The following is an 11,684-nucleotide window of genomic DNA, read 5'->3' as shown; positions in this document are numbered from 1 at the left end:
GCTCAACCTTAAAATTGTACCCCAAAAAACTTCCAGAGTGGACCCTCGAAAGCAGTTGCGGGAGAAGCTGCAAGTCGGGGGAAGGGACTCACATGCGAGCAGAGAGACTCCTCTTCCTAAATGGACTGAACAATATTTGGAAGTGGGCGGCTGTCTCGTTGTGATAATGTTTTCATAGCACGAGCAAGAAGAGACTTCTCTTTCTAAAAGGACTGAACAAGGTTTTTATGGAAGTGGTAACAGACTGAACATCTCCAGGGTTGTCTTTTTCCATTGTCAGTGGGAGAAGGGAGAAAGGTGGGGGGAGGAGAAGAGTTCTGAAGGTGTGCTCTGATTTTATTTTTTTTCTTTTTTCCCTCTTTTAGGTCTGTTCATCAACTTCTTTCTATTCTCTCAAGTTTGGTTCCTGCTTTGCGTTTCTCCTCATTCTCATCTCACAGCAGATCAACAGTAATGAGTATTTCAGACCGAACCCACTACACCACAGAATTCCCACCTGCTCCGATTCATCCCGGAAAAATCCCATTGATGGGATACGGGATCGACTCGTGGAATGCGGATGCCAAGAATTTGGGTTGGGGTTTTCCCCGATTTTTCCTGTCTGTGGTCGGGAGAAAGTTCTGGAAAATCCATGGAGTGGTGAGGAAGCTCGGAATGACACAAGGATTCCATGGATTTTCCTTGGGAAAGGGACAAAAAAAGCAGGATCCTGTGCTGGGAAGGGAAACCGAGGAATGTCACGGGGTCAAACTCGTGGTGCTCCCAAGTCCGGGATATTTTCCCGATGGTTCTTTAGGAACTGATTCCCACAAAACAGGAATGTGCGGAATCATGGAATTCCCTGCGGGAAGGGATCCGTAAGGATCGGAATCCAACCGACAATCCCTGCCTGTCCCCGGGAGCGTTATCCAAACATTCCCAGAGCTCTGGAAACCTCGGGAATGCGCCCATTCCCTGGGAAACTGCTCCAGGGAAAGCCACGGGATAATTCCTATCCCTAAGGAATTCTCTTCCCACTGGGATTTAACCCCAGCTTTCCACCTGGAGCTTTCCTCATCCCCAAAGCAGCCAGGAAACTTCCCGAGTCACCAGCGGCCACTTCCCGAGCCGGAAGACATTTTCCTCTGGAATTCTTTCCTTCCTGGACAAGGCCCCCTCTGGAGAAATCCGAGCTTCCCAAGGGAAGCTGCTTGCTCCCGGCAGTTTTCCATGAGGAAAAGCGGAGCGGCTGGGCCCCCCCTGGAAACTTCGGGAAGTTCGAGGAGCCTCTGGCAAAGCAACGGAGCTTTGCTCGGGTTCTCCGTGGTTGGAGGATTAACGGGAAGTGTCCATCCCCAATGTTTTTCCTGAATTTGGGAAGCAGGGATGAGCTCGTTGGGTTTTTTTAAGGATGGGGTTTTCCATGGTTTTATTCCAAATTCCCTTTGTTTTTCCTCGCCAATTCCCAACCTTTGCGTGAACTGGACTCGCGATGTTGGATCGGTGAATTCCCAATGTTTGATGGGTGAATTCCCGTTGGAAAGGGAAGGGTTGGGGATCTCCAGGAAAGATGGAATGTTGTGGAATCTCGGAATGGTTTGGGATGGAAGGGAGCTTCAGGATCATCCCATTCCATGGGCAGGGACACTTCCCACTGTCCCAGGCTGCTCCAGCCAGGCCTTGGACACTTCCAGGGATCCAGCCCCAGCTTCTCTGGGAATTCCAGCCCAGCCAGGAATTCCATCCTCAATCCCATCCATCCCTGCCCTCTGGAAGGTCCTCAGAACCGGAACTTAACCAAGCTCTTGTTCTTCAAAAGCATTTCTATGGGAAAATCATGGAATATCCTGAGTGGGAAAGGCCCACAAGGATCAAAATCCAACGCAGCCATCCCAACAATCCCACCCTGTGAATCCCTGGGAGCGTTATCCAAACATTCCTGGAGCTCTGGAAACCTCGGGAATGCGCCCATTCCCTGGGGAATATCCAGTGCCCCACCACCGTCCCAAGGAAGAACCTTTCCCTGATTTCCGACTCTTTTTGTTCTCCAAGATTCATTCCGGAATGAAATCTCCATCTTGTCCTTGGCAGCGAATTCCACATGCCAGGGATTCAGAGATTCCATGGAAATCCTGGACTCACCACCATTTTATCCGCATGGAATGTCCTCTGGAAGCAGATCCCTGACTGGGTCACCACGATGCCGGCTCCGTGCCTGTGGTCATCCAGCCACATCCCGATGTATCTCTCGCCTCTGGAATGCAAGAAAAGCCAAAGTCGGGATTTTTCCCAGTTTTCCCAGCTCTCCATCCATGATGTGCAGGATGTCCCACACCAACTCAGCTCCCGGAATGCTTTCCCAGGAATCCACCCCCTCCATCCCAAATCTTCCCATCCAAACCTTGGGATTTCTCCCACCCAATCCAAATCCATCCCACCTTTACCTCTCCCTGTCTTCCCAGACCCCATATCCATTCTTTTTGTTGTTTTCCCATTTTCTCGTGGATTTGAAGGAACCCTCGGCCGAGAAGTTCTCCAGGATGTCCCATTCAAACTCAGCTCCGGGAATGTTTTCCAAGGAATTCAAGCCTGGCTCCATCCCAAACTTCCCCATCTGGGAATGTTTTCCAAGGAATTCAAGCCTGGCTCCATCCCAAATTTCCCCATCCAAACACGAGGATTTACCCCACCAAATCCAAGGTTCTCCCACACCTAAAGCCACCTCAGATCCATCCCACCTTTACCTCTCCCTGTCTTCCCAGACCCCATATCCATTCTTTTTGTCGTTTTCCCATCATCCCATGGATTTGAAGGAACCCTCGGCCGAGAAGTTCTCCAGGATGTCCCATTCAAACTCAGCTCCGGGAATGTTTTCCAAGGAATTCAAGCCTGGCTCCATCCCAAACTTCCCCATCTGGGTGTTTTCCAAAAGGAATTCAAGCCTGGCTCCATCCCAAACTTCCCCATCTGGGAATGTTTTCCAAGGAATTCAAGCCTGGCTCCATCCCAAACTTCCCCATCTGGGAATGTTTTCCAAGGAATTCAAGCCTGGCTCCATCCCAAACTTCCCCATCTGGGAATGTTTTCCAAGGAATTCAAGCCTGGCTCCATCCCAAACTTCCCCATCTGGGAATGTTTTCCAAGGAATTCAAGCCTGGCTCCATCCCAAACTTCCCCATCTGGGAATGTTTTCCAAGGAATTCAAGCCTGGCTCCATCCCAAACTTCCCCATCTGGGAATGTTTTCCAAGGAATTCAAGCCTGGCTCCATCCCAAACTTCCCCATCTGGGAATGTTTTCCAAGGAATTCAAGCCTGGCTCCATCCCAAACTTCCCCATCTGGGAATGTTTTCCAAGGAATTCAAGCCTGGCTCCATCCCAAACTTCCCCATCTGGGAATGTTTTCCAAGGAATTCAAGCCTGGCTCCATCCCAAACTTCCCCATCTGGGAATGTTTTCCAAGGAATTCAAGCCTGGCTCCATCCCAAACTTCCCCATCTGGGAATGTTTTCCAAGGAATTCAAGCCTGGCTCCATCCCAAACTTCCCCATCTGGGAATGTTTTCCAAGGAATTCGAGGGGGGGGGGGGGCGGGGCTGGAATTCCCAGAGCAGCTGTGGCTGCCCCTGGATCCCTGGCAGTGCCCAAGGCCAGGCTGGAGCAGCCTGGGATAGCGGGAAGTGTCCCTGCCCATGGAATGGGGATGGAATGGGATGATCCTTAAACTCCCAAACAATTCTGGAATTCTAAAAACCCACAAAGCATTCCCAGACCAGGCTCCAAAGATTTCGGACAACATTTCCCGCTTTCAACCCTTGGAGCCCCCTTTTCCCTGGAACACATCCGTGGCTTTTACTTACTCACAGATTCCGTAGCCCCTCATCTTGCCCTGGTACCAGTGGCACTTGTAGCAGTCGTAGCGGTCCTCGGAGCGCCGCGGGACCAGGCAGATCCCAAACCTGCCAGGGGCACATGGAAAAGGGCGGCATGGAAAAGGGCGGCATGGAAAAGGTCAGCATGGAAAGGTCAGCATGGAAAGGTCACCATGGAAAAGGGCGGCATGGAAAGGTCACCATGGAAAGGGCAGCATGGAAAAGGACGGCATGGAAAGGTCACCATGGAAAGGTCACCATGGAAAAGGGCGGCATGGAAAGGTCACCATGGAAAGGGCAGCATGGAAAAGGACGGCATGGAAAGGTCACCATGGAAAGGTCACCATGGAAAAGGGCGGCATGGAAAGGTCACCATGGAAAGGGCAGCATGGAAAAGGACGGCATGGAAAGGTCACCATGGAAAGGTCACCATGGAAAAGGGCGGCATGGAAAGGTCACCATGGAAAGGGCAGCATGGAAAAGGACGCCATGGAAAAGGGCAGCATGGAAAGGTCACCATGGAAAAGGTCACGATGGAAAGGTCACCATGGAAAAGGTCACCATGGAAAAGGACACCATGGAAAAGGGCGGGATGGAAAGGTCACCATGGAAAGGTCAGCATGGAAAAGGGCGGCTCTGTTGTAGTGGATGAAGTCTAAAAACCCAAGGACCTCCCAGATTCCCAATCTTTCCGTGCTCGGAATCAACCCCACCTCGGACATTTCTCCCAGGTGCCACTGGATTTTTTCCAATGGAAAACTCATCCCCTTGGGAGCGGCATTCCCAGTTCCTCGTCGTTCCTTCTCCAGAGTTTCTTCCAACCTTGGTTTTCCCCCCTTTTTACCCCTTCCCCGAGTGAAATGTTTTGGAATTCCCGACAAAAAGTGTTCGGGATCTTTTTTTCCCCCTTAAAACCCTTGGAAAAATGAGGAATCTTCCAGTCTTCCTTCCAAGAAAATCGAGATAAATAATACGCGAATTTCATGGAATGGTTTCTTCCCTGTGCAAACTCCTGATGGAAGCGAGGTTTTAAAGGGATCTAAAAACGACTTCAAGACACTTCCTATGAATAAATTCCCATGGATTTAGGGATCAGATTCCAGCTGAACGGAAACGTCTGCCCGGAACTGATCCCCTGCCGCTCACTGCCAGTCCCCTCTCTCCACGTGACAACCTCCGGGATGAACCATTCCATAGGTTACTCTGAAAAGCGGGAATATCCCGTTTTCCAAGGCTTACCCGTGCTCCAGGCCCTCCTGGAAATCCCCGACGTGGTTGCGTCCATCGCGCCACCTCAGCGTCCCCCTGGAATCCAAGGAATTCTCTCAGAAGGGACATCCCAACATTCCCACATGGAACAGGAGCTTGTAAAGCACAGCCGAAATATTTCGGCCAGCTTGGACGGAGCTTTGAGTCCCGTGGAAGACGCCCACGGCAGGGGGTCGGAATTGGATCTTTCCCCAAGTTCTTCCCAACCCAAACCATTCCCAGATTTGATGGCAAACATCCAAAAAATCCCTCGGAGGACAAGGACACAAAAGGCACCTCCAGGCCTTGGTTTTCAGCGGGAGGAGGATTTCATCCCATCATGTTTTCCTGCTCTGGGATGAGTGGGAAGAATCCATTGCACGTTCCCTAATCCCAAAAACATTTTGGGGAGGTGCTGGGTTGTGCCTTTAGGGCCTTGCATGTGATCCTTGCTTAATTACAGGGATTCAGCCAGAGCCTGGCACATCCCCACGGACACGGCGACACCACAGCCCGGAATTCCAGCGTGTCGGGCACTGGGAAAACAAGAGAGGAACGCCAGGCCCAAGGGATCATGAATTCCAGCTGGTTTGTGGGGGCTGGGAAAGCGAATTCCAGGAGGTGACAAAGCAGGGAGAAACGGGAATAAAAAAAGGATGGTGGAATTCCTGCTCAGGTCCGGAGTGCATTTCCCATCTTCCCGGTCTCCCACTCCACCCACACCCGCTGTAATTCTCGCCTCATCCCAGCAAATCCGATCCCTGCGCGTTGCCCAGCCAGAGGAAATGGAATGATGGAATCATGGAATGGTTTGGGCTGGAGGCACCTTGAAGACCATCTCACCCCATGGCTGCTCCAAGTGTCCCACCTGGCCTTGGACATTCCCAGGGATCCAGGGACAGCCTCAGCTTCTCTGGGAATTCCAGCCCAGCCCCTCCCAGCCAGGAATTCCATGGCAAAGTTTAATCCAAACCTCCTCTGGGTCAGTTTGGCAGGAGATGGTGCAACACCAAAACCACGACGAGGTGGTTGGACTCGCGCCGAGGTTGTTGTTCCAACCCCGAAACGAGGTGGGCTCTTTTCCAGGTTTTCCAAAGAATTGCTTGGATGCGTTCCAAATTTTAAATCTTGGCTTTCGTCTCCTTTGGATTTGTGGCTGGGAATGGAAAATCCAAAAGGGATGAGGGAACAGCTGGAGCTGAGCCGGGTTTAGGTTGGGTTTAGGAAAAGGTTCTTCCCCCAGAGGGTGTCGGGCACTGAACGGGCTCCCAACGGAACGGGCACATTCCCAAGGCTGCTCCAGGAGCGTTTGGAAAGCGCAGGGTGGGATTGTTGGGATGTCTGTGCAGGGCTTGGAGTTGGATTGGATGATCCTGGTGGGTGCATCCCACTCAGGATATTCCGGAATTCCATGTTTGCTCCAGCCCCATCCGAGTGGGAGTCTGTCCTTCCCCCACCCCAGGTCACCTGGAATTCCAGGACAGAGCGTGGAAAACACGGATGTTTTTGCCAAAGAGCCCGAATTCCCACTCCCACAGCTCTTCCCACATTCTCCTCCCTCAGAAATCCCGGAGCAGCCACCAAGGCCAAGACGCTGCTCCGGAACCTTCCGGCAACAAAATCATGGCAGAGGAATTCCAGGAGTGAGAAGGGAACTCAAATCCAAGGTATTGAACATCCGCAATCCCTTAATTCGGCCCCAGATCTCCTGGGATGCCTCACCCGAGTCACTCCATGGGAAGCAGGAGAGGTTGGGATTAATCCCGATTTTCCAGCCCTAGGGCAGGGGAGGACAAAAACCGGGGCACGGTTTTGAGGGAGTGAAGGTGGCGATGATGCCCAGGGCTCTCCTCAGGTGCAGCTCTGCCCTAAACATTCCTTGGATGCCATTCCACAATCTTTTCCGTGGAATCTTCGGGATTCAGCTTTGGATTTGGGGTTGGAACTGAAGGAAAACCCCTCCCAAGCCATTCCTAGTGTGGATTCGTTCATTTTTTCAAGGCTCTCTCCAACCAAGTCTCTCCATCCTTTTTGCTTCCAGAGCAAACTGTGGAAAACTCGTGGAAAAGAAGATTTCCAAAGGTTTTGGTGGCTGAGGAGGTTGCTCATATTCCATGGTTTTCCCAAAAAAACCCCCCAGACTCTTCTCTATCCTATATCAAAGGAATTTTGGTTGGGAACCTTTGATTCCCAGACATTCCCTCGCTTAAGCTCGGATTTACTGAACACTTCCCTTGTTCCAGTCAATGCAGTTTGTATTTAAGCTCGGTTTAATTCCTTGGGTAAAAGTTGGGATGTTTCAAGTTTGGGTAAAGTTTAAGGAGATTTTGGAAGCAGGGAATCAAATTTCTCCCAACAAAGCCTTTTGTTGTGGTTCTTCCTCATCGTGAGGGTGAGGTTTTCATGTCTTAAGCCGAGATCTTGATTTTAGGCCAAGCCTAAACGCTGATCAGAGGCACCAGCCCACGCAGCACCTTCAGGGTGATCAACACCTCGTTTATGGGGCAGCCTTTAGGATTTAATCCACAATAAATCCCAAGTTTTAGGACTCGGACTTTACTAAGCCTGCTCTCAAGGCCAGAATTCCCTCTGGATAAAGTCCAAAGAGATTTTGGAAGCAAGGAATGAATTTTTTCACAAACGAAGGCTTTTTATGCAGATTTTCCTCATCGTGAGGGTGAGGTTTTCATGTCTTAAGCCAAGATCTTGATTTTAGGCCAAGCTTAAACACTGATCAGAGGCACCAGCCCACGCAGCACCTTCAGGGTGATCAACACCTCGTTTATGGGGCAGCCTTTAGGATTTAATCCACAATAAATCCCGAGTTTTGGAACTCAGGCTTTGCTAAGCCTGCCCTCAAGGCCAGAATTCCCTCTGGATAAACTTCCAAAGAGATTTTGGAAGCAGGGAATCAAATTTTTCCCAACAAAGCCTTTTTATGGGGATTTTCCTCATCATGAGGGTGAGGTTTTCATGTGTTAAGCCGAGATCTTGATTTTAGGCCAAGCCTAAACGCTGATCAGAGGCACCAGCCCACGCAGCACCTTCAGGGTGATCAACACCTCGTTTATGGGGCAGCCTTTAGGATTTAATCCACAATAAATCCCGAGTTTTGGAACTCAGGCTTTGCTAAGCCTGCCCTCAAGGCCAGAATTCCCTCTGGATAAACTTCCAAAGAGATTTTGGAAGCAGGGAATCAAATTTTTCCCAACAAAGCCTTTTTATGGGGATTTTCCTCATCATGAGGGTGAGGTTTTCATGTGTTAAGCCGAGATCTTGATTTTAGGCCAAGCCTAAACGCTGATCAGAGGCACCAGCCCACGCAGCACCTTCAGGGTGATCAACACCTCGTTTATGGGGCAGCCTTTAGGATTTAATCCACAATAAATCCCGAGTTTTGGAACTCAGGCTTTGCTAAGCCTGCTCTCAAGGCCAGAATTCCCTCTAGGAACGAGTGAAGCAGGAATCAGAGCCTGGCCCATTCCAGCCCGGATTCCAACCCCCAACCCCCTTACTTGGATGTGAAAAAAGTGGGAAATTTTTCCACTCGGATGTGAAAAAAGGGGGAAATTTTTCCAATGCTAAAAAAAGTGGGAAATTTCCCCTTGGATGTGAAAAAAGTGGGAAATTTCCACTTGGATGTGAAAAAAGTGGGAAAATTTTCCATTTGGATGTGAAAAAAAACAGGAAAATTTTCCACTTGGATGTGAAAAAAAGGGAGGAATTTCCACTTGGATGTGAAAAAAGGGGGAAATTTTTCCGATGCTAAAAAAAGTGGGAAATTTTCACTTGGATGTGAAAAAACCAGGAAAAGTTTCTACTGGGATGTGAAAAAAGTGGGAAATTTCCACTCGGATGTGAAAAAAGTGGGAAATTTCTCCTTGGATGGAAAAAATCAGGAAAAATTTTCACTTGGATGTGAAAAAAGGGGGAAATTTTTCCGATGCTAAAAGAAGTGGGAAATTTCCACTTGGATGTTAAAAAAACAGGAAAATTTTCCACTTGGATGTGAAAAAAGGGAGGAATTTCCACTTGGATGTGAAAAAAGTGGGAAATTTCTCCTAGGATGTTAAAAAAACAGGAAAATTTCCCCTTGGATGTGAAAAAACCAGGAAAATTTTCGACTTGGATGTGAAAAAGCGGGAAATTTCTCCTTGGATGTGAAAAAAGTGGGAAAATTTTCCACTTGGATGTTAAAAAAACAGGAAAAATTTCCACTGGGATGTGAAAAAAGGGGGAAATTTCCCCTTGGATGTGAAAAAACCAGGAAAATTTTCCACTCGGATGTGAAAAAAGGGAGGAATTTCCACTTGGATGTGAAAAAAGTGGGAAATTTCCCCTTGGATGTTTAATCACGACGTTCATTAAAATCCCAAGCTGCCTGTGGAAAACTCCAGGAAAAGCAGGAAGAAACCGATGGGCTTCCACCGACATTCCTCAATCCCATCAACTCGGAGCCACCTCCGGCAATCTCATCCCAGATTTTCTTGGAAAAAGAGTGAAAAATCCCAAGGCGAGCCCTCCTGGATGATTATCCTGCCTCAAATCATAAAAAGTTGGGAAAATCCCGAAGCCCGACCTTTATTTGGGGCTCCTTGGCGGAGAGGACGAAGGTTTCTTCCGGAGTTGTGACGCGCAGTCCGTACCTGGAAGGGAAAATCCGGCATGGAAACGGCATTTCCCGATCCAACGGCAATTCCTGCTCTTCCCGCGCCCCTCCAGGAGCTGCCGCTGCTTTTCCAGGTGCTTTTCCTGGAGGGATCTCAAGTTCTCCAAGTCTGGAGTAAAGAATTTGGGATGAGAGGAGAGGCGGGTGGGACAGCAGCAGAATTCCCGGAGGTGGCAGGAATTTTTTCATGGAAAAGGCGCTCAGGCCTTGGAATTGCCCAGGGAGGTTCGGATTCCCAGCCTTGGAGGTATCCAGGGAATTCCCGGAGGTGGCAGGAATTTTTTCATGGAAAAGGCGCTCAGGCCTTGGAATTGCCCAGGGAGGTTCGGATTCCCAGCCTTGGAGGTATCCAGGGAATTCCTGGAGGCGGCAGGAATTTTTCCATGGAAAAGGCACTCAGGCCTTGGAATTGCCCTGGGAGGTTCGGATTCCCAGCCTTGGAGGTGCCCAGAAAATTCCTGGAAGTGGCAGGAATTTTTTCATGGAAAAGGCGCTCAGGCCTTGGAATTGCCCAGGGAGGTTTGGATTCCCAGCCTTGGAGGTGCCCAGAAAATTCCTGGAGGTGCTCTGGGCTGGGCACAGCTCGGATGATTCCAGAGGGTTTTCCCAAGCTCAGAAATTCTGGGATTTCAATCAGGCAGCAAATTCCAAGCTGCTGAGATCCCCAATATGCACATCCCAAAACTGCTTGGAAAGGAGACGGGAGCGAGCTTTGGATCATTTTCCCGTCACCCTCAACATTTGCATTCCCTGGATTTTTAATTCCCGCTGGGAATTTCTCACTCACGATCCCGGAGCCGATTTCTCTCCGCACTTTTCATCCACCCACACCAGCTTCAGATCGAAACTCTGGAAGCTGTTCCCCTGGAAAAACAAACCAAAAAAAAACCGGGAAAAGATGTTCCTGGTGTCGCTGCAAACAGCCCTTTGCTCCGGCCTTCCATGGAATTCCCTCCTTTTTGGGATCCCATCCATCCCACATCGGGATGAGAGGCCTTGGAGATGGAAAACGCACGGGAAAAGAGGGAAGTTCTTGCTTTAAAACCGTTCCGTAATTCCAAGGCTACATCCAGCAGCAAAACCTTCCTGATCTCCACAGGAATTCCTTCCCTATCCCATGGCAACATTCCCAAATCATTCCCAGAGCTTTGTGGCTGCCCCTGGATCCCTGCAAGTATCCAAGGAAAGGTTGGATGGGGCTTGGAGCAGCCTGGGATAGTGGGAAGTGTCCGTGCCCATGGGATGGGGTGGGAATGGATCGACTTTGAGCTCCCTTTCCATCCAATCCACGCCAGGATTTATTTAGGATCTGCATTCCAGGGGCACCACCCAAAATATCCCAGAAATCCCAGATTTCGGGAGTCGCCTTTTGGATCGGCAGCACCCAAACGGAACAACATCAAAGGAAAACGGGGATTTTCCCATCTCCCTTCCCTGCCTCGCATCCACACCGAGCTGCTGCCTGCCAGGATGGAATTTTCCAAGGAATTCCCCTTTTTTCCCCCCAGATTTGGGACAGCCAGCAAGGCGGGGACATGCAGATTCCCAACCACTTCAATCCCAATCCAGCTGTCATTCCCAAACCTCCAGAAAACTCGGCAGCAGCAGCGGGTGAGACACGGATGGGAATCGTGGATTCCAGGGAGGAATTCCCATGGAATCTGCTGATCCCGTGCGCCCATCCCGGCCGCAGGGTGATGGGATGATCCCGCGGATGATCCAACTCCGCCAAAATCGGGCGGATAAACCCCATCCCGGGGCCCGGCTTGCTTTTCCCGGAGTTTTTAGGGAGCCTGGAAGCGCTTGCTCCCAGCAGGATGAGAATTCCCATGGAATCTCCGCCCCATTCCCAAGGGTGGATCCTGAGCTGTTCGCGAGGTTTGGGAATGTTGCAGCTCCAAGGTTTGGATCCATTCCT

General features: G+C 50.1%; 1 protein-coding gene across 1 annotated transcript in view; it reads right to left on the bottom strand.

Annotated features, from left to right (window-relative positions):
* The window catches only part of ALS2CL (ALS2 C-terminal like), a gene marked incomplete at its 3' end in the record, with an annotated part of 49,845 nt that overhangs the window by 17,982 nt on the left and 20,179 nt on the right, over window positions 1–11,684 (bottom strand). The window contains 6 exon segments of the mRNA XM_017746714.1: window positions 2,122–2,233; window positions 2,724–2,946; window positions 3,791–3,936; window positions 5,089–5,171; window positions 9,650–9,743; window positions 10,554–10,630. Of these exon segments, the coding sequence (XP_017602203.1) occupies window positions 2,122–2,233; window positions 2,724–2,946; window positions 3,791–3,936; window positions 5,089–5,171; window positions 9,650–9,743; window positions 10,554–10,630 (735 nt within the window).

The sequence above is a fragment of the Corvus brachyrhynchos genome, unplaced genomic scaffold (assembly GCF_000691975.1).
Source record: "Corvus brachyrhynchos isolate BGI_N302 unplaced genomic scaffold, ASM69197v1 scaffold18, whole genome shotgun sequence".
NCBI classification, from domain to species: Eukaryota; Metazoa; Chordata; class Aves; order Passeriformes; family Corvidae; genus Corvus; species Corvus brachyrhynchos.
The sequence above is the reverse complement of the archived record's forward strand: the minus strand, read 5'-3'. Positions and strand labels throughout refer to the sequence as shown.